This window comes from Xenopus laevis, chromosome 8S, assembly GCF_017654675.1.
Source record: "Xenopus laevis strain J_2021 chromosome 8S, Xenopus_laevis_v10.1, whole genome shotgun sequence".
Classification (NCBI taxonomy): Eukaryota; Metazoa; Chordata; class Amphibia; order Anura; family Pipidae; genus Xenopus; species Xenopus laevis.
The window spans coordinates 94,450,713-94,473,601 of NC_054386.1; the positions used below are offsets into that span (position 1 = coordinate 94,450,713).

At 40.1% G+C, this 22,889-nt stretch overlaps 1 protein-coding gene across 2 annotated transcripts in view; it reads left to right on the forward strand.

Annotated features, from left to right (window-relative positions):
• cadm3.S (cell adhesion molecule 3 S homeolog) overlaps nt 1-22,889 on the forward strand; it is a 224,960-nt gene that overhangs the window by 151,210 nt on the left and 50,861 nt on the right. For both annotated transcript variants that reach the window (XM_041574425.1, XM_041574426.1), the window contains exons 2-5: nt 690-830; nt 2,481-2,633; nt 3,038-3,175; nt 7,538-7,708. In XM_041574425.1, the coding sequence (XP_041430359.1) occupies nt 690-830; nt 2,481-2,633; nt 3,038-3,175; nt 7,538-7,708 (603 nt within the window). The remainder of the gene's footprint in view (nt 1-689; nt 831-2,480; nt 2,634-3,037; nt 3,176-7,537; nt 7,709-22,889) is intronic.

Here is a 22,889-nt window from a genome sequence, read left to right on the forward strand (position 1 = left end):
CGAATTTCCACGGCAGTTTCGTGAATTTATTCGCCGGTGGCGAAAATGTGGAAATTTGCCATGAATTCGCACCTGGCGAATTTATTCACCCATCACTATACATGTGAAGTATGAAGGAGTACAAAGTGTATCCAGACGCCCCTACTACACAATATTCGACTAAAATGATATCTTAAAGGATACAGTGGTGATCAATTGTTGCTATCGGTAACTGCACTGTTGCATTTTAGCACATATGTTTGTAAATCAGCTCTAGTATTAGATTTTTTTTTTTATTAGGTATTTTATCTGCGAAAAGGTTTCAGGCTCCTGGTTGTTTTATGAACCAGAAACCAGATATTGCTCTAACTTCATATTCGGAATTGGAGGTATAACTGGAAGTGAGGCCAGTGGCAGCTGGAAATAGTTCTAGTAACCAACGGCAACAGATTAGCAGGAAGCATGTATTGGTCTGATGTTTGGAAAGAGATTTCTGATTGGCTGCTAAGTATAACTATACCTGGAGCAAAATCTAGGTGTTCCAGTTGTAATGTTTTATTAGCCTTTAAGTATTTTGCCTCGCCTTATGGTAAGGCCTTGTATCCGAAACATGCCAGATAATAGATCCCTTAACTGTACACCCAAGTTATCTACACACTGAATTGTAAATACTATGAGTAATAACGCCCGGTATCCTTTCTCCTCCACAGTCAGCCAGCCAGTCACGGCAGATGTGATCGTCCCCACAGGAGGTACAGCAATTCTCAAGTGTACAGTGCAGGAACACCTAGAGTCTTCACTCCAATGGTCTAACACTGCTCAGCAGACTCTTTACTTTGGAGAGAAAAGAGGTAAGTTTGGCTGAAAGACATTTACAATTTTGCATGACTGTGAATGGCCAGGAGTGGAGGGAATGTGGGGGAACCTTATCCTTACCATCATCTTGCTCCCCAGTTATAACCTTAAACCCAAAGTCTCTTCAAATAAATGTAGACAAAACCACGTATCTGTTGGATAATGAGGGCCGCAGCTTCTTTTTTAACTTTTACATGTTCAAAACATTCAGCCATCAATAATATGTAGCATTTGTTAATCATTTGCACAATTGACATTTTTAACATCCATAACATTCCAGACCAGTTTTATACCCTACCTATTCTTAACCTGTCCTGATTCCCTACCTATTCCTAACCTTTCCTGATTCCCTTGGGCAAATGGTCCTGGGATTACCATCCTGTGCATTGCACCTCCATATTGTTACACCCCTCATGACTTTTGCTAACCCATCAGTCACAGAACACTCAATGACAGTGATCCCCAACCAGTAGCTTGTGAGCAACATGTTGCTCTCCAACCCCTTGGATGTTGCTCTTAATTGCCTCAAAGCAGGTGCTTGTTTTTGAATTCCAGGCTTGGAGGCAAGTTTTGGTTATATAAAAACCAGTTGTACTGCCAAAAAAAGCCTCCTGTAGGCTGCCAGTCCACATGGAGCTACCAATACCCAATCACACCACACAGGAACATTTTTCATGCTTACATTGCTCTCCAACTCTTTTACCTCTGAATGTTGCTCATGGGTGAAAAAGTTTGGGGACCCCTGCTCAATAGTATTTACTCTTCTGTCACCAGGGACCCCATGCCCGAGTTGGGCTATTACACAGTGTTCCTCTATTTCTCCGGAGCCCATTACAGTTCCACCTTTAACTCAATGATTTCTCAGGACCACCTCCAAGCGATGCAACAACTATCTACCTGCTTAGGCACCCCCTTTATTCCCAAGAGCACCACCCGGGCAACCAGTTACTTTTCTACTTACCATTGGGGAACTCCCTATTGCTCGGAAAACAGCGAGGGGATGGGACTGCTTTTGTCCTGTGTAGCATATCTCCGAACCCCTACCTCTGTCCTCCTATTACAACTTCCCAAGGGTGGTGGCACATGCTGCTATTCGGGAGATCAGTCACCCAGCGACAAATCTCCTCTTCTTCAGGCGCCTAATCTTCTCAAAATGTCTTCCCGTTGGCTAGAATGTGAATCGCCGTCAGGATGGCACTCGGATCGCTTCATTTTCCGAAGTCGCCTGAACTTCAGAAAGCCCAAGCAATCCTGCCGGTGATTTACATTCTAGCCGGCGGGAAGACATTTCGGGGAGATTAGTCGCCCGAAGAAGAGGAGATTTGTCGATGGGTGACTAATCTCCCGAATAACAGTGTGTGCCACCATCCTTAACCATTCATTTTCTCTCCCCCTCTTGCCTTCCAGTCATGCCCTCTTTCCCCCCATACAGGTTCCATTGTATTTATTACATCTTCCTCTTAGAAACAAATGCTATTGGCCATATGTGTGAATCATCAGTTGGCCCAGTTATGGTTGCCCTTCATCTAAAATGTCCTTTTTGTTCTACACGTATGTGTACAAGAGTCAGGAGATAAGCCTACTTTACTGGTATGTATATCTTCCCTTTAAATAATTTGTATTGTTACTTCTTATATCTTCTCCAGCCTTACGGGACAACAGAATCCAGCTGGTCCATTCCAGCCCCAATGAGCTGACCATCAGTATCAGTAATGTGGTATTGTCTGATGAGGGCGAGTATACTTGCTCAATCTTTACTATGCCGGTGAGAACAGCCAAGGCTGTGGTTACAGTTTTAGGTAAGTCCCGTTCTCCTACACGTTGCGCTTGTTCTCAGGCATACTGTACATCACTCAGCGTACTACACAAAGCTTATTAAAAAAATATGGAAGAAGTTAAGTAATTCTTACTCATTCCCCATAATCATTTTCTGGATATTAACAAATCTATTACATGACAGCACAATGAATGAGAATTGCTTAGAGATGTTTGAAGACAGAATCTTACACGGTATCATGATTGATATCTTTCGGGTTCTCGTATCCAAGGCAACCTAAAGAACCTGAGTTCTTACTATATAAAAATCTGCCTAGAGGGACATTTGTTACCTACGTGAAATACAGATAATTTAATGATTATATGACAGTAATTTGTAAATGCCTGCCAATGTCTTTCTTTCTGTTTTTATCTCTCTAATATATAGGCGTGCCACAGAAACCACAGGTTTCTGGGTTTGAATCTGCATTTAAGGAGAATGACAAGGCCAAACTGAGGTGCACAACAAGTGGAAGCAAGCCAGCCGCTAATATCAAATGGTATAAGGGACCAGAGGAACTGGAGGGTAAGGATACACATACACATTCAATAAACAGTTCAATATGATGTCTCCTTTCTGGTCAACTATGATGCTAAGCCAATAATAAGTCATGACAGCTGACAGTTTCCATTTGGGCAATCATGTTTGCATAAAAGTCCATCATATCAACTCATATACATGACATGGCCTAGAATGAGCCTTGTGAGCATGGAGATGCACCTCATTCCCTTAGACACAACTCTTGGACCTCTCCCTGAATGTGGTTGCACATAGTGGCATCTTTTGACATGATCCTAGCTTGCACATCCTTACAGGGGCTGTTTACATTTGAATTAACTTTTAGCATGATGTAGAGAGTGATATTCTGAGACAATATGCAAATGGTTTCTACTTTTTCTTCAGCAGCTCTACAGTCTACAATTTCAGCCATCTGATTGCTTGGGTCCAAACTTCCCTAGCAACCATGCATTGAGAATGGAAAAAAAAATAGGAGAGGCCAGAATAGAAAGAGTAATAAAAGAGCAATAAAAAGTAGGAATAACAATATATTTGTAGACTTACAGAGCATTGGTTTTTAGATGGGGTCAGTGATCTCAATTTGAAAACTGGAAAGCGTCAGAAGAAGAAGGCAAATCATTTATAAAAAACTATAAAAAATGAAGGTGAATTGAAAAGTTGCTCAATATTTAATAGCTTAAAGTGAACCACCCCTTAAAAAATGATGTCCAAGTCAGGAACGCTGGGTGGAAAATAAGGAGGTAGAAAGTCCTGAGCTACCTGCTCATGGTAGGTGCTAAATATGGGGCTACGACTGCCCTCTGTGCCTTGTGCCAGAAGATCTCACTGTGAAAGTCAGTGTTGCACTGGGGTTTCTAGGCCCACCAGAAACCTCACAGCATGTGCCACTGCAACTGAGGTCCCCAACCCAGTCAGGAACCTGGTGCCCTGTCTCCAGCACGGTACTGAGGCCCCCTAATGCAGTCATAAACCTGAGTTTGAACACCTTCCAACCCTATGTAGAGTAACTTTGTTGGCTTTCGCAAATGCAGAAACTAGTCCTCATGCCTTGCTGATCCTGTGAAGGTGCCCCAGTGACTCAGTCCAACCCCAGCCAAAGCACTAGGTGACAGTTATCATTTTACACTTGTGCATAGCCTTGATAAGGCCATGGGTGAAAGGTGACACAACATTAAAGGAGTCAGTCCAACCTTTAGCACAACACCTACTTCAGATCTGGATCCTATAGTTCTACTTGCTGTTGTACTCACCTGGGGGATATATTAGTGTAAAACCATCAAGACAAAGTAGGGTAAACTGAAACATTTGCCATTCACACTCACACTCTCCTTACTAAGAACTGTTTGCTGTGTGAATTATGAGCACTAGATTTCTCAATACAGTTTGCTTGCTCCATCTCTATTTAATTTCTGGAAGTCTAGTTTAATATAGAAGATAATGATATGCCTGTGAGAGAGAAGAGAAGTCCCACAGTGGTAGAAGAACCACATGAGGTCTCTTTTTCAGTTTGTAGTAAAGGATTTCAAAGAACAGCACCTCCACGCTGGGATTTTCAGACACGGTTTGAGCGTTGTAATGGAAAGCAAGAGTCACAGTGGAGACTGGAATGCTAGAGTGATCCAGAGAAACTCACTCGCTATTTAAATTCCTACAGAACAAACCATTTCTTTGGAATCTCCTAAGCCACCTCAACAATGACATTTATACAGAGAATACGTCAAGTCAAACACCCATGTGCCGCCCGGAATTGCCAGTTGTACAGTGGAATATTCTAATCTCAAATAATTCCTTGGCTACCTGGCAAGAGCAATTTCCAACAACTGAGCTGCTGTGATCAGAAAGTATAGATAGTGATCAGTCCTAGACAGGGAAAGCCACATGCCCAATCATGGAGCATAAGTAACAACAAAGAAGACAGACTACATCAGAGAACACCCTTATCAAAGAAACTCAATAATAATCAAAGCAACTTGCCGGTGATCATAAAGCCTTCATCGTGATCAAAGAGAGCCCACTGAGCCACTGTCGAAATCAAAGGGAGCCTTAGAGAGATTTCGAGAATGGTAGTTAGTTGGTCGTAATTGTTGATCAATTTTAGTGAACTGGCGTGATATTCTTTGGCACATCTCCATGAAGTACCCAACAGGGTTTCTGCAGATACTGAAATTATTAAGAAATATCAAAGATATTCTAAAGAAAAGTGCTTATGAATTAGCATTCTGGAGAAGGCATGGAGCTGAGATGGTAATGTAAGTGTGGAATTGAAGCTGATCTGCTAAGGTCCCCTTAGGATACTGTATTAATCATTCCCATGCAGTAAAGACTATGTCTTATTTTGATCTTCTAGGTTCTCACTCAAGAGCCCACTCCAGACTTGCCTATTTCAGCCTTGTTTGCTGAAGTCTTCTTAATAGTTCTCTCTTTTCTTCCTTCTTTCTCTTTAATACTGTGACACTCAGGGTATTCTTATGTCAGAGACATGTTTAGAACAGAGGGTTTTGCTTGAAAAACCAAGCAGTCATTCTAGAGTCATTATATTTTGGCAGAGGAAGCAATGTTGCTATTCCCACTCATAAATATGCAGAAAATCATGTATCATTGCTCATAATAAGTTAAGTCAATTTTATGGAACATAGTAAGTTATGTTGAAAAAAGACACACATCCATCAAGTTCAACCTTATAAGTCTCTATATAACCTGCCTAACTGCTAGTTAATCCAGAGTAAGGTAAAAAAAACAAAAACATTTAAAGCCTCTCCAATTGGCCTCAGAGGGGGAAAAAAATTCCTTCTTGACTCCAAGATGACAATGGGACTAGTCCCCGGATCAACTTGTACTATGAGCTATCTCCCATATCCCTGTATTCCCTCACTTGCTAAACACCATCCAACCCCTTCTTATACCTATCTAATGTATCAGCCTGTACCACTGATTCAGGGAGAGAATTCCACATCTTCACAGCTCTCACTGTAACAAACTCCTTCCAAACATTTTGACTGAACCACCTTTTTTATAATCGGAATGGGTGACCTTGTGTCAGCTGGAAAGACCTACTGGTAAATAAATCATTAGAGAGATTATTATATGATCCCCTTATATATTTATACATAGTTATCATATCACCCCTTAAGAGCCTTAATGTCCCGTAATGAATATTTATAGTGAAATGCAATGAGAACCATTGTTGTGAACAAGGTATAAAGCATTTTCACACAAGCGTAGTTACCCTCAATTCCTTCAAGGTTGGCTTCCCCATTAAGTCCCATATCATTTATAACACTTTCCCACTCAGGCAATTTTCCTCTAGAAAACACTACACATTTATGGAAATATATAAAAGATACGTGCATTTGTATGTAGCCTGTGTTTTTCTCAGTGGGATAATTCAGGCTAAGCCAGATAATTGTTCTAGAAGCCATTTGTTAGTATGCCTCAAATGTAATAAGAGAAAACCTACACTCCATATGGGATCATGGTGATTGCACATGTATCTTCACCAAAGTAAAACAATGTATCTATATAGGGAATGTTCCTCTTCCAGCCCCATTAAAACAAATATTGCAATAGTCAATAGTTGTCTGGGACCTAATGATGAGGAAGCCGTATATTTGTGATCAAAGTCACCTTTTAACAAATCTGTGCTCAGCTTCCCACATTAGCAATCCATAAATTGTATTGAGAGTCCCAGAACCACATGAACAAGCATCTCACATCACCAATTGTCTTGGAGAACCCGCCATGGTAATTGGAGAGTGCACTGATGATGACCTGCAGTTATGCCACGTGACTGCTCTGTTATACAACAGTTGCCTTGGCTAACATCAACTCCCTCTGTGAAAGTGTCTTCCAATAGTCAATCTAGACAAAGTTTATCTTCTAGGTTGCTTTGATCATTTATCAAGATTAATTACAATTGTCTCACTCCAATGTATCATCTATGGAAGCAATAACAAAAACATGTGAAATGAAGAAACAGTTGAAAGTTGTACATAATGCAATAACAAACTAAATGCAGTGGTTTACTCCTGCCAACAAAGAGTTTGCTTGGAATTCATGAAGCACATATCTACCTAAAGTAACTGATTTATTATTATTATTATTATTATTATAGAAGGTTTTATTTTCATACAACAAAAAACAGATGTGAAATTATAGCTTAATTGAAATAGTATATTTTCCTCTGCCTCCACGTTTGATGAGGAAATCCAAAATGGTAGCCTCCAGACCTAATACTGAACATAACGTTAGGCCAAAAGACTGTTCATTATTGCGCAATAACAGCTTATTTTTCAATGACATTTTTCCTTTGAGAGTATTTTTTTTTTAATGATGCAACTGTTTTATCAAATGTCTTCTTTGTTCTCCCAGGAGCAAAGACCAGCGTATTAGAGGATGGTAATGGCAAAACCTTCACAGTAAAGAGCTTTATTGAGTTTGATGTGACCAAAGACGACGATGGAGCTGAGATAACCTGCGCTGTTGGCCATGAGTCACTACATGACTCGGCTAAATCTTCCAGCCACAAGATTCAAGTCCAGTGTAAGTTTTCTTATAGACTTTACTTCTGTCTTGATTGTGTTCATTGTTTGTAATCAGTCAGGCACAACGGGCCCAATCCTAAATGGTCCAGGAGATGCAAGGAATACAGAGCCATGCAAAAGTCATTACCAGGAACATAACTTTCCGATAAAGAGACTAATTATGTAACGCATTAGCCCAGTGATCCCCAATTAGTGGTTTGTGAGCAAAATGTTGCTCACCATCTCCTTGGGTGTTGCTCCCAATGGCCTCAAAACAGGTGCTTATTTTTTAATTCCTAGATTGGAAGCAAGTTTTGGGTTGCATAAAAACCCGGTGTACTATCAAAAATATAGGCTGCCAGTCCACATAGGGGCTACCAACCACATATATTCCTAAATGTGTCATTCTAAATGACAGAAGATTTTCAATAGAATAAAAACATGTCACAGTGATAATTTGACCATGGAAATTTGTTGATGGGAAACTCTAACGAGTTTTGTTTGGACACTGCATGCAAAAGTGGTGCTTAAGAGTGGTGGCTACAAGTTTTAGGAAATTCAGTCCAAGCTTTCCACTATATTTTGGAACATTGTTGGTTGGGTTGCTTTCATGCAGCCATAAATGGTTTACTGAGGTTGGCCAATGATGTTGGAGATTAAGCCTGGGTCACTGTTGGAAGTTTCAATTTATCCCAAAGATACAGTGTTAACAACGATAGATGTGACTTAAATATCCATTTTGAAAAAGTAGAAGAGACGTCCACATACTTTTCACCATCTCTCAGACCTTGAGAGAAGCCGTTTGACATTGTACATGGCATTGATTTCATTTTAGGCTTTTGTCTTTTCTTATCTGCCATTTACTTTAAGCTCAGAAATTCTTCTTGCAATCTCTTTTAGTCCACTTATCAGTAAGAAGCCAGATATGAAAAGGAAACTAGCCTTATCTCAGATATATAGTTCTGATAGGTCCTTAAATCCTGTACATGTATGTTACACTTTCTGTTTTTTGTTTTAAATTCTTTATACTGAGAGGTGACTTCTTTAACTCCTTTTATACTCAGTCTAGCATTGGGAATACTAAGGAATCATTGAATGCTTACTATGCAGGAGCAGGACCTATAATATATAATAGATATAGAGGTGCCATTTTCTCAGAAATCATTTGTTTCCTTTTAGAGTAAATAATAGGCTTGTCAACAGTGTCTCAACAAACACACAAGAGCTGCAGTATTTTCCAACATTTTAGTATGGACATCCAACCAAAATACCAAGGATATATTTACTACTGGAGACCCAAGATATAGTATTTCTAAAGGAATCCATACACTGACTAATACAAATAGGTGTCCAAACAATCAACCCGGGGCCAAAAGATAGACACCATAAGATTGGCCATAAATGATTTGGTCACATTTCTATTGCTTTGTTCATTCCGATCCATGACCCTTAACTTTTGCAACAGCAGGAGATGAAGCAGAGTTACAGAGTTGCAGCTTTTCTTTACTTCCTGATCTGAAGATCTGGAGTACAAACAAGTTGACCGATATCCACAGAAGACAAATTGGTGGGGAATATTAACCAGGCATATATTTACTGAGCAGAAAACTCTTTACTAAAATATCTTGCATTAAGCTATTTCCATCTCCATAAAGGCGGCAATAAACGGGCTGATCCTTGGAGGTATCCAATTGATCTGCATTGCATTGATATGCATTGATATTGGTCAGGATCGTCTGGTCACCATATAGTATATGTGCCTAAAATCTGTGTTCAATATTATTGGTACATGTACGGCCAGTTGGAGCCCTTATTTAATCCAGGGTCTAAAGCTGGCCATAGATGTACAGATTTTCAACAGATCCAATCCACATCGTGAGACCAAGATCTTCTGAGAACCATCGTACGAACGTTCGAACTGTCCATCAACTAAAACGACCAATTTACCAGGAAAACAAAGGGGAGCTGCCTGCTTGGCCCTGCAAACATCCATAGATTGTACTGGGACCGACAAAGATTTTTTAACCTGGCCGATCAATTTCCTGGCAGATGTCGGACGAAAAATCGTAAGATGTACGATCGTTTGAATCCCACTAACCGCACGATAATTTGACGAATCGGTCGGGCTGCGCTGAAATCGGTCGTTTCGCAAAGAAGAATCGTCGCGTCTATGGGGGCCTTTAATTTCAAGACCAATCTCTCCCTTGCCTTCAGCATAATGGGGTACATTTATCAAAGGACCATATTTCTTTCCCTTTGCCCCAAGAAAGGGGCACCACCCTCAAAGACTTGTCCGTTTAACCAATTCCGCTGAATACACTGGGCTCACATCACTAAGTGGGCAAGATTTGCTAGAATTGTTGGTTCTTTTAAATCTTGTGCATACTATCGCTATAGTTTGAAGGCCTCAGAAATCGAGGTCAGGGCTGGCAGGTGTACAGTAGACTAGCAGGTGCATCTTCTACTTCTGTAGGTTCTGCATTAGCCTTTACAATATTGAATTTCAAATTTCCTTTAGAATATTTGGTGCAAATAGTTCTGCAACCAAAAAAAATGATGGTATAATAATAATATCAAACATTATCTTGCCAACATTTTGTACAGTATATGCCACCAGATCCTTTGAAATGTCCCCTCGACAAATCAGCTATGCCCCTGCCCCTTGCCACTTCATAGGCCGGCATATCAGTGAAGCATGCAGTTCCGTGGCAATTGGCAGCCTGCCAGACCTGGCTGCTTAGAATTCAACTCGCCTGTCTAAGTATTTACCTGAAGATAAAAGGGAATATTCCACCATGGGGGCCCAAGAAAGAGGGAGAGGGAGGGACAAGACTCCAGGGAAAATCAATGTGGAAGAGACAGGGAATATAAACACACACAAATTCTAAAGGTTAGCTGCACAGCTCGAGCAGGAGATGAAATAATAGAGTAGCAATCTCTATTCATAAACACTGACAAGTAGTGGAGGGGGCTGGCGAGAGGTGCATATGGGGAACCAAAAATGCCATTTGGCCTTGGAGCAGATTTATATTATGTACAGTGTTAATAGTGCTAAACTGTACACAAATGTGCGTCTGTATCGGACCTGCAGGGATGATTGTCAAATATCCCACATCTAAAAGCATTCTGATCTTAGGATTGAAGGTCCCTTTTTATCAGAGAGCTTGTTTTGTAACAACACTTTTGTATAGATATAATACCACTAAAGTGTGTTGGGTTCTGAACATGCACTTTTAATAGTCCTATGATTAAGTCTCCAGGACAGGGATTGGTCGATTGAGGAGCTTTACATCTTTTACATCCATGAAGAATTGCCGTCTTGCTGTGATAGGATCAATATCTATCTGCTGTTACCAAAGGCCGTCTTTCATTTCAGTTATATATATATATATATATATATATAGGTAGGCTGCTGACGGGAGGAACCTCTTGCACAAGGATGTATTGTCCGGACCTCTGCAGAGAGCCTGATTTTCCCACACTGCCAGACATACCCCAGGGAGAGAGACGTTGAAAGTTTTATCAGTGCCAAAACAGCTAAATCAATTGAAAAAGTCCCCAGAAGAGAGCACATTTAGAGAAAGCCTCAAAACTATAGGCCAGTTAGTCTGATGTCAGAGGTAGGAAAGCTTTTTGAAGGGTTAATAAAGGATAAGATACTGGACTGTATAGCAAATCATAATACTATGAGTGTGTGCCAGCATGGTTTTATGCGTAATAAATCTTGCCAGATTAACTTAATTTCTTTTTATAAGATGGTAAGCAGGGACCTCAATTCTGGGATGGCAGTGGATGTGATTGACTTAGACTTTGCTAAAGCATTTGATACAGTGCCACACAGAAGGTTACTGGTTAAATTAAGGAATGTTGGCCTGTAACATAGTATTTGTACCTGGATAGAGAACTGGCTAAAAGATAGACTACAAAGAGTGGTGGTAAATGGAACATTTTCTAATTGGACCAGTGTTGTTAGTGGAGTACCGCAGGGCTCTGTACTAGGTCCCTTGCTTTTCAACTTGTTTATTAATGACCTGGAGGTGGCCATTGGAAGTACTGTTTCTATTTGTGCAGATGATACTAAATTGTGCAGAACTATAGGTTCCATGCAGGATGCTGCCACTTTGCACAGTGATTTGTCTAAGTTGGGAAAATGGGCAGCAAACTGGAAAATGAGGTTCAATTTGTCTAATTCTGGGCAGTGCCATTCTGTGGCTACTAAAGCAAATAAAGTTCTGTCTTGCATAAAAAAGGGCATTAACTCAAGGGATGAAAACATAATTATGCCTCTTTATAGGTCCAGATCTGGAGTATGGGTGCAGTTTTGGACTCCAGTCCTTAAGAGGGATATAAATGAGCTGGAGAGAGTGCAGAGACTAAGTGCAACTAAACTGGTTAGAGGGAGGGAAGACTTAAATTATGAGGGGAGACTGTCAAGGTTGGGGTTGTTTTCTCTGGAAAAAAGGCGCTTGCGAGGGACATGATTACACTTTACAAGTACATTAGAGGACATTATAGACAAATGGCAGGGGACCTTTTTACCCATAAAGTGGGTCATCGTACCAGAGGCCTCCCCTTTAGACTAGAAGAAAAGAACTTTCATTTGAAGCAACGTAGGGGGTTCATCACAGTCAGGACAGTGAGGTTGTGGAATGCACTGCCGGGTGATGTTGTGATGCTGATTCAGTTAATGACTATAAGAGGGACTTGGATGATTTTTTTGGACAGACATAATATCAAAGGCTATTGTGATACTAAACTCTATAGTTAGTATAGGTATGTGTTTATATAATTTATGTGAGTGTATGGAGGGGGTGTGTGTATGGATGCTGGGTTTTCATTTGGAGGGGTTGAACTTGATGGACTTTGTCTTTTTTCAATCCGATTTAACTATGTAACTATGTAAAATGGCAGATGTGGTGATTTTGGGAGCTTTGGCCCCCACAATTTTAGATGGTGAGGAGTTGGCGCCTATCTTAAGGGAAGGTGCTACATACAGATGATGGTATCTCAACTGATGACCCAGTGCTACCCATTTTGAATAGTAAATGGTCTTTTGTGCACAGACAGATGAAGTCTTCTCCATCCATGAGCAGATTCTATGAATTTGGCTTGTTCCTCTAGGTATAAAAGTGACATATAGACTTGGTTAGCCGTATTACTTGCTTATCATTGATTTTGCATTGGGATGTGGAGCATTTCGTGTTTTGACCTATTTTAGCTGACAGTTGAGAGCTAGTTATGCTTCTTATTATTGTTATTGCTCTGGGAGGGTTTCTACAGTCACTTGCATCATAGTCCAAAGCTGGTATCAACCTAGAGCTACAGACTCACTTGGTTCCTTCTTAATGCAGATGGAGTTGGACCAACACTACAGTGTCCAAACCAGTTAAATTCCAACCCCAACACTGCTTTTCAAATCAATACAAGCAAACTATCAGGCTGTCAAATGGAGTCCTTCTACACAATACCTGCTTTCAAGTGCTCAAGTAAATTGCATATAAATAACTGGTTTTACAGTACTTCTTCCTACAGCAGTTATCCTTCTATTTAGATTTTAATAAGCGTACTGGGCACCGGAACCAAAAATCACACTAGAAATAAGAATTTATTTAAAAGCTATCTGAATGCCAGGCTGCTCTTGAGAGAGTGCCTTCTCTCTGTACCCAGGGACATGTTAGAAATCATTATTGTCATGGATGGAACCTGCCATATTTTCCCAGATTTGAAAAGCAAAGTATTGCTTTGACAAACTGTATATTACTTTTCTTGTCAGTTTATGCATAAGAAGAGAGGACATAAATCCCCAAATATAAATGCCCATTCAAACCTTCTTCAGCTAACTCTGTCTTTACTTTTGCACTTGATTTATCTGACTCCCACGCCATTGCCATCGGACAGGGAGACGTAGATTAGAGTGAACAGCTGGTTCTCTGCCATTGTCAAGGGATGGTGTCTTCTCTAAATGAAGGCAATAAGGACTTTGAGAAGCAATTGCTTCTTATTGATACTTTCTTTTAAATCAATTTAATATACAGCTAACTGCTAAAATTAAGGAAAAAAATATAATGAAAGCAGATGCTTCCACATAGGTGTGAAATCAAGAAATGAACATCCCATCAGGTTTAGGCTCACGCATAGTAATGCTGAGTTCTGAGGAGGCCACTAATGCTAGAGAAAGAAACCTTTCTGATTTTGAGAGGAGTGGAGTGAAGAAAGATAGATATGGTGACTCTTCATCTCAGTGATGTTTCATGAAGGACAACTGCTGTGGTGCCATGCCAAGGGTGGAACTGAAACCATCAGTGTGTATAGTATGTTTTTGATACCCACAAAAGCCCCAGTGCATAAAGGCATTGGTGTCGGTGCCAGATTGTTTAATAAAATCACTGTTAACTGTAGGTGCAGTCATGGGTCAAAGTGAATAAGAGTGAAGGGATGTCTATTGCATAATAGAAGCTCTTGAGTATTCAGACTAGGACAGAGCATCTTACCCTTGAGACTCTGAAAAGGGGTTTGTTCTGGGTCTCCATGATAATTTCAAAACAGAGGAATTATATCCTTTTGGAAATTGCCCAATAACACACCGACAAAGTTTGCTTGCTGTTACCATGCTGCATATGATATTCTAAAGAGTGTCTCCTCCAACACATTAATACAGTCATGAATACAGTGGTGCAGTATGTCATTAAAACCTACCAGTGTGCCTCTTAACAGCCTGATTGGGTGTAAGAACCTACCCATTGTTATATCTTGGCAAAAAGGCGCTTGAGAGGGACATTATTACACTTTACAAGTACATTAGAGGACATTATAGACAAATAGCAGGGAACCTTTTTACCCATAAAGTGGATCACTGTACCAGAGGCCTCCCCTTTAGACTAGAAGAAAAGAACTTTCATTTGAAGCAACGTAGGGGGTTCTTCACAGTGAGGACAGTGAGGTTGGGGAATGCACTGCCGGGTGATGTTGTGATGCTGATTCAGTTAATGACTATAAGAATGACTTGGATGATTTTTTGGACAGACATAATATCAAAGGCTATTGTGATACTAAGCTCTATAGTTAGTATAGATATGGGTATATAGAATTTAATTAAAAGTAGGGAGGGGTGTGTGTATGGATGCTGGGTTTTCATTTGGAGGGATTGAACTTGATGGACTTTGTCTTTTTTTCAACCCAATTTAACTATGTAACTATGTAACTATCATCATCAGAATGCGTTGAGACCATATTCTAAGTACAATTACATACCTAGAACTGCTTCTGGATGCTTTTTTATTTGAGAGCTAATTTCATTTTCTGCTCATGCTTCTTTAACCCCTTCACAGATACTTTTCTTTTTTTTTAGTCTTCATTTAATCCTCTCAAGCTCTGACCAAACCAATCTGCCTGACTCTTTGTATTAATTATGCAAATGGATGTTCATTAGCATGCAAATAGACTCCATGCAGCTCAGAAGAGGTCTGTTGTATGCTAATTGGTCTTGTCCTCATGCAAATTAAATATCAAGACGACCCCATTAGCTCAAAACTTTGGGTCAGAAGGGATTGTTCTAATGTTAAAAGGGGAAGGGCCAGTGCTGATTCTAGCCAGATGAAAAGTCAGTACGAGCTAATAAAAGCCATAATGGCATGTTTCTGCAGATTTAGAAAAAGGATGCATCAAACCTTTACGTGTCTATTACTCACATGAAATAGTTCTCAGCATTTTTCTTCTCTGTGCTCAGGAAAAAATTGGAGAAAAGCATTAGTTGGACAAGCTGAATAAGAACATATGTGTGTGGCCTTAGTGAAGACCCTTAGGTCTCCAGTCTGGTGGTAGGACTCTTCCCACCTCCCAGAGCAAGGAAGAAGGGACCAAAGCATATTGTGAACTTCATGTCTGGGGAAAGATTGACTAACTTATCATTTATTTGAGCTCAGGACCATTGGTTTAGATATACTACACTGTTTCCCTATAGGAGATTGCTTGCATTTCCCAGAACTCTTGTTTTAATCATCCAGGCACGTTCTGTAGCACATGTACATGCATAGCAAGCGATACCTACCTTTTAATTAAAAATAAAGAGCAACGTGTATCTATACCCCCAGGGTAAGCCGTTTTTTTTAATTAAAACTTGGGTTTCTTTGCAGTCTTCATTTGCTCCTGACAATATCTTTAGACAGATTTTTGTCACACAAACTGTTGATACTTGGCGTAGCGTTGTTTAAGGAGGTTTGTCAAGTTAATTAATAAATGTGTGAAAATCAGCCACTATCTTTAGCATGCCCTGGTATGATATATATCATGGTAAACATTAAAGAATTCTACTGTTGCGATGGTTGGTGATTGGGGGGGGTATAGGGTTGATTATATATAACTGATCTCATTTACTCTAGAAAGCTGGAGGTCACATATAGTTCTGTACTTGGAAGTGGAGGCAACATATATTCTGCATATAATTTGTTTATTTTCCATTCATTTTCTTAAGGGTGTGCTTTCTTGCCTCTGATAACTGCAAGCATTGAACCCTACAATTTCATTCAGGGCCTTCTTCGTTCCAACCCAAACACATGTCCCCAAGGGTCACTAGTTTCCTTATCCTGTCTCCTTTGTCCACCAATGTCCCTCGATTACTCCATGGTAATGGTATTAATTTGCAGGACTAGTTGGAGATAAGGTCTCCAATCCTTTTCTATGAAGGTATTCATTCACCCAGGTCATGGTATATCTAGTAGAAGTACATTTAGAGCAACTGGACTTGCTGAGTAATCATTGAAGATGTTTAACGTGTCCCCAAGGGTCACTAGTTTTCTTATCCTGTCTCCTTTGTCCACCAATATTCCTCAATTACTCCATGATGAATTGTTAATTGGCCCTACTTATTGGAATTATTGGTTTTATATAGGCAACCACTGTGATTACCTGTGATAAAAAAATCTACCCTTTGTTTGTTGGCTTTTCAGACCTCTTGGAAGAAACATACAGATACATCAGTATTGTCTTGCAGGACTAGTTGGAGATAAGGTCTCCAAGTTTTTCTATGAAGGTTTTCATTCACCCAGGTCATGGTATACTGTATCTAGTAGAAGTGCATTTTGAGCAACTGTAATTATTAAAGATGTTTCAGTACTCAACCGAATAGCTTCTTCAGTTCAACTGAAAGTCTTCAATAATTACCCAGCAGGTCCAAATGAGCTAGATTTACTTTGACTAGATCTCCAAACCTTGAGAACTTTCAGAAATATTTTGGTTAAACCCACTTATTCTGTAGATACAATGCCATAACATACAGACTGGAAATCAAGGTGCATAAAGGGTAATCCTAAATATGTCATCCTAGTTATGTCAAGGGAAAATATCTGAAGCCATGCAGTCAACATTTTACATGTACAGTACATATATCCGGTATACCATATTGACTAGATAATAATAATAATAATAATAATAATATGATGATGATGATGAAATAGTAAGAATACTTCAGGGGCCATTGTTTAAATACAGGGAGCATTCTGCCATGTTATTTTGCATTTGGTTCCTTGCCCTGGACATAGAAGAATTGCTGTAGGTCTTTGGGCTCCAGAGACCTGCTACCCACTGATGAATACAGTGCTGCCTACATTCAGCAGTTCTCTATTCATAAGAGGCAGGTCGGTGGAGGAGTGCAGGTGTCCCCTCTTCCATAACCTAACTGGAGCATCAATCTAAAGTTCTAAACACAGATAAACTTTGTTTGCGGACAACGAATGCAAGAATAACGAAATTTGGGGAAGTGGTGTAACTATAGAGGAAGCAGACCCTGTAGTTGTTGAGGAACCCGGTGGTCAAGAAGGGCCCACACCGCTAAGTCAGCTTCTTCTATAGCCACTTGCCCTACAAAAAATCTTTGCACCCACTGACTATCCTGGCAGGAGTGTTCATGCACACTTGAGGGGAGGGGGAAGCCAGGGAGATGGGGAGGCAGGGGGCCAGGTAAGTTGCAGAGAGGCGGGCCCTTCCAACCCAGGGGGCCTAGGGTGAAGTCATTGCCTTGGTTAGTCAGCATCTGCAACAGCTCTGAGTGTTCTCACATGATTTAGAGTTATCTTCTCCCATAAAAGTGGCGGATGATTTCCTCACCGATTCAGAGCAGAGCAGGCACATTGCAAGGAGGGAGGGCACTTAGCATACTGTCTGCAATAAAAGTGTACGTTCCCTTAGTATCTGTTTTTATTGCTGTTTCGGCAACCTAAAGCAATTTTCTTTACACTGTCTGCTATAGCGTCAGATATTTATATACATTTCTATGGACGTGTTTCATTTTATGATAGAAGTTCTTCAACATTTTACTGTATACCATGTATATAATTTCCCTTTACCAGCTGCATTGCTTCAGTACTCAGGAACGATGTCACCAATTCCTAATTTTCCCTGCTAATGACTGACAGCTCTAACACACCCACTGGATATAACATTGCCATTTTCCTTCCTGTTCGGTCTGGAGGGGGCTCTGTTTTGGGAAATGCGCCAGGTTTCTCTGCACTAAAAGATGTTTGATAAGCAATTCAATTTCCCCTGGAGTTAACAGCCATGTCCAAGTGACTGATATTCAGCATGTGCAAGCAGCCTGCTAGATCCTACCCAATTTATATTGACCCAGGAGGCTGAATAGCATCTTTATTATAAAGTCTATCCTTGGCCTGTTCCACCATTGCTTCAGCCTGAGGCCATTTTCAGGCAGGGAAGAGGTTAACAGGTACAAAGCGGCTTTAATTTTACAAAAATATATCTTAGCTGGGTAACTGATGGCAGGGAAACCTATTTGTTCGTGGGCAGATGTGTGTTAAATTTATAGTAATAATGTGGGAAATAGTGTGTAACAGACACACACAGACACACACATATAGTTATATAGTAGTTTGCGTTCAAAGAGGTCACATTAAAAGGATTCTGTCATGATTTTTATGATGTATTTTTTATTTCTAAATTACACTTTTATACTGCAAATAATTCACTCTACAATATTAAATATAATTCCTGAACCAGCAAGTGTATTTTTTTTTAGTTGTAATATTGGTGTGTAGGTGCATCTCAGGTCATTTTGCCTGGTCATGTGATTTCACAAAGAGCCAGCACTTAAGGATGGAACTGCTTTCTGGCAGGCTGTTGCTTCTCCTACTCAATTTTAACTGAATGTGTCACAGTGGGACCTGGATTTTACCTTTGAGTGCTGTTCTTAGATCTACCAGGCAGTTGTTATCTTGTGTTAGGGAGCTGTTATCTGGTTACTTTCCCATTGTTCTTTTGTTAGGCTGCTGGGGGGGAAGGGAGGGGGTGATATCACTCCAACTTGCAGTACAGCAGTAAAGAGTGACTGAAGTTTATTAGAGCACAAGTCGCATGACTGGGGGCAGCTGGGAAACTAACAATCTAGCCCCATGTCAGATTTCAAAATTAAATTTAAAAAAATCTGTTTGCTCTTTAGAGAAATGGATTTCAGTGCAGAATTCTGCTGGAGCAGCACTATTAACTGATGTGTTTTAGGGGAAAAAAATTCCCATGACAGTATCCCTTTGATGCTCCATATTTGGGATAATGGTGTTATCCCAAATATGGAGCAAGTGCCCTCCTCCTACTTGTTTTAGTTGCTTTGAATGTGTTATTCTTTACATAAAGCAAGAGGTATTGTATTCGGTGTTAGAACTAAAGTGCACCAGGCCCCCCTGCAGAAAAATCTTCAGAGGGGCCATTGACTGTATTATAGGTCAAACCCCAACTGTTCTAGTTTTTAATATCCAATTTAATATCCAAGGCTGCTGCCTTCCAGATAGCCAGGGGCACTGCTGCCATGAGATGAGTTCAGAAACTTGCCTTAGGCGGCAGCTGCTCCCAAGTTACCAGGGGCTGCAAAAAGCCTCTCCTGGCAACTGTAAGCCGCATTTCTGGTTATTTAACTAAAAATTCGGCTCTTCTAGTGCAAAGAGCACAATTGCTTTCTCTGCATTAGCGATGGGCCCCCCTGGGGAGCCACCTCAGACGGCAATGGGCACAGAATCGCCCCTGTCAATAGCACTACTATCAATGTTATAAAATTAGTGCAAAAGTCACGTTTAAAGCTCCCGAATGAAAGATCAACTATTTTCACATTATACTCGCCTGTGTGTATCCCTAAACTCAACAGAGCAACAAAAAAGGGTGAGTGTGGGAGAGTAGGGCTTGGGAGCAGCAGTAAAAGGGATGTCACATCACTTAAAGGAACAGTAACACCAAAAAATGAAAGTGTTTTAAAGTAATGAAAATATCATGTACTGTTGCCCTGCACTGGTAAAACTGATCTGTTTGCTTCAGAAACTCTACTATAGTTTATATAAACAAGCTGCTGTGGAGCAATGGCGGAAATTGAAAAACGGCTAAATGGCACAGGTTAACTAATGGATAACAGATAACACCATTAGACAGAAAGAGCTTATTTGCTGTCTGCTGTGTAACCTGAGCCTTTTCTCCTTTGAATGGCTGCCCCCATTGCTACACAGCAGCTTATTTATATAAACAATAGTAGTGTTTCTTAAGCAAACACAGCAGTTTTACCAGTGCAGGGCAACACTGCATTATATTTTCAATACTTTAAAACACTTTTATTTTTTGACGTTACTGTTCCTTTAAGGGGATACTGTCAAGGGAAATTTTTTTTAAAAAAAAACTCATTGGTTAATAGTGTTGCTCCAGCAGAATTCAGCACTGAAATACGTTTCTCAAAAGAGCAAACAGATTTTTTTTAATTTAATTTTGAAATCTGACCTGGGGCTAGACATATTGTCAGTTTCAAAGCTGCCCCCAGTCATGTGACTTGTGCTTTGATAAACCTCAGTCACTCTTTACTGCTGTACTGCAAGTTTGAGTGATATCAACTCCCACCCCCCCAGTAGCCTAACAACAGAAGAATGGGAAGCTAAACAGCTCCCTAACACAAGATAACAGCTGCCTGGTAGATCTAAGAACAGCACTCAATAGTAAAATCCAGGTCCCACCGACACACATCATTCAGTTACATTGAGTAGGAGAAACAACAGGCTGCCAGAAAGCAGTTCCATCCTAAAGTGCTGGCTCTTTCTGAAAGCACATGACCAGGCAAAATGACCTGAGATGCACCTACACACCAATTTTACAACTAAAAAAAAATACACTTGCTGGTTCAGGAATGAGATTTTACATAGTAGAGTAAATTATTACGCAGTGTAAACAGTGTCATTTAGAAATAAAAACAACATCATAAAAATCATGACAAAAATCATCCCTTTAAGTTAGTGTCACACAAGAGGGGAGGCTATATTGCCATTCAATCCTCCCTTTCTTTCTGTTGCACAGTGTTAATCACCTTTTCCCTGATCTTTTGCTCTTCTATTGTCAATCTCATTGATGTGTCTTTATCTAGTGCTTCTATCTCGTTCTACTCATATGTGTGTCTATAGCCTTTCTCCTCATTCAAATTATTAATTCCTTCACTTTCTCATCCATTTCTCTTCTTCTTCCCCATTTCTCATGTCTCACATCTTACCATTGAACTTTCTTACTCGTCTACTCTTCCAAACCCATTTCTCTAACTTGTTTATGTGATTTCTTGTGTCTGTTTGTGAAGAACTACCTATACATAACCTGCCCAAGCGTTCTGCTCTAGGACCAGACAAAGTTAGGTCTAATGTTTATAATACCCTGGTTGAAAAGACACTTCTGATTAGTTTCTATTGGTTAACAGACTTGGACAACCATCTCAACTTCTATTCAATAACCCACAATGTATGACCCATCAAAGCAATGCTGTCAATGGATATCCAATTTGCTATCTCTACAACCCATTGTCCTGGGCACTTTTGGTTCATTGAATGTACTGCATTAACCCAAAACTACAGCCAAACTCTACATGGAGCTCTAGAAGTCAGGTTCCCATAGAGAACAATGCAATCCAAGTTTTTGTGCTATACATCGATACCTGGAGATAGCTCTTCTATCTTAGATAGAAAACCAATTATGTTATGATAGTATTACTTTAATTAATACTACAATAAATTTGTTTATACAGTATATACTGTATAATTAGCGCAATATATCCATGTAGAGTAGAAAGGGTCCCCTAATGAACAAATGAAAATATAAACACAAAGAACATGAAAGGATCTTGGATATTTAGGGTCGATGCTAGGAGTTGTAGGTTAATGACAACTGAAGGGCTGCAGCTCGGGCATCCCTGAAATACATAACATTATCAGATAGGCTTCTATTGCCAAGGAACCCCTGTTCTTCAACAACAACCTTGCAGAGCCCAGAAAATTCCCATTTTAAACTGGCAAAAAACTGTCTGAGTTTATCTAATTGACTGCATTATTGACTCCTGATATTCCAGATCCAGCAAGCTCAGAGCTAATGAGATAATAGAATGAGATTTAGACCACAGCCAGAAAAATCAAAGTTACTAAGAACAAAACAGAGTTCCTCTGAGTCAGAAAAACACTTGAGACAGAGACTGGAAATCCTGCAGTGCAAATCTGTATAATTTCATTTAATCCCCACTTAGAGGAGGTAATCTAGCATTTAATTCTATACACCCATAGCACCGTTAGTTAATGGAAAGTTCATGATGAATTTATGCAGATCTGCCTTTTGTTGTCCTATGAATCCATGAACTCCACAGTTTACTATACAATACAAAGGCTGCTCATAGATAGATAGATAGATAGATAGATAGATAGATAGATAGATAGATAGATAGATAGATAGATAGATAGAAAGATAGTTAGATAGATGATAGATAGATAGATGATAGATAGATAGATAGATAGATAGATAGATAGATAGATAAATAGATAGATAGATAGATAGATAGATAGCGTACCACATAGATGAACCTTAGGCATCTCCTTACCGTGACGTGAATCCCCACACGTTGGATCAGGGAAAGCACTAAACCTAAATCTCTATTAGGTTTTAATCCCTACACTACAGACCAGTCTTGCGGAGAGCTACCCCCTTTGCTATCCCACCTAGTTGGAGCACAGGCTGCTCTTGCTCACTAGTTCTATCTGTCTCACTCACTCCTAGAATGTGCTTTACAGAGAACTACCCTGCCCTGACTACTCCTCATTCCCAGGGACCCTGTATTCCCGACTTCACCAAGGGCATCACGACCCTTGAGGCCTTCCCTTTACTGGAGCCTTCCCTTTACTGGGCCCTAAGCTCCAGGCTCT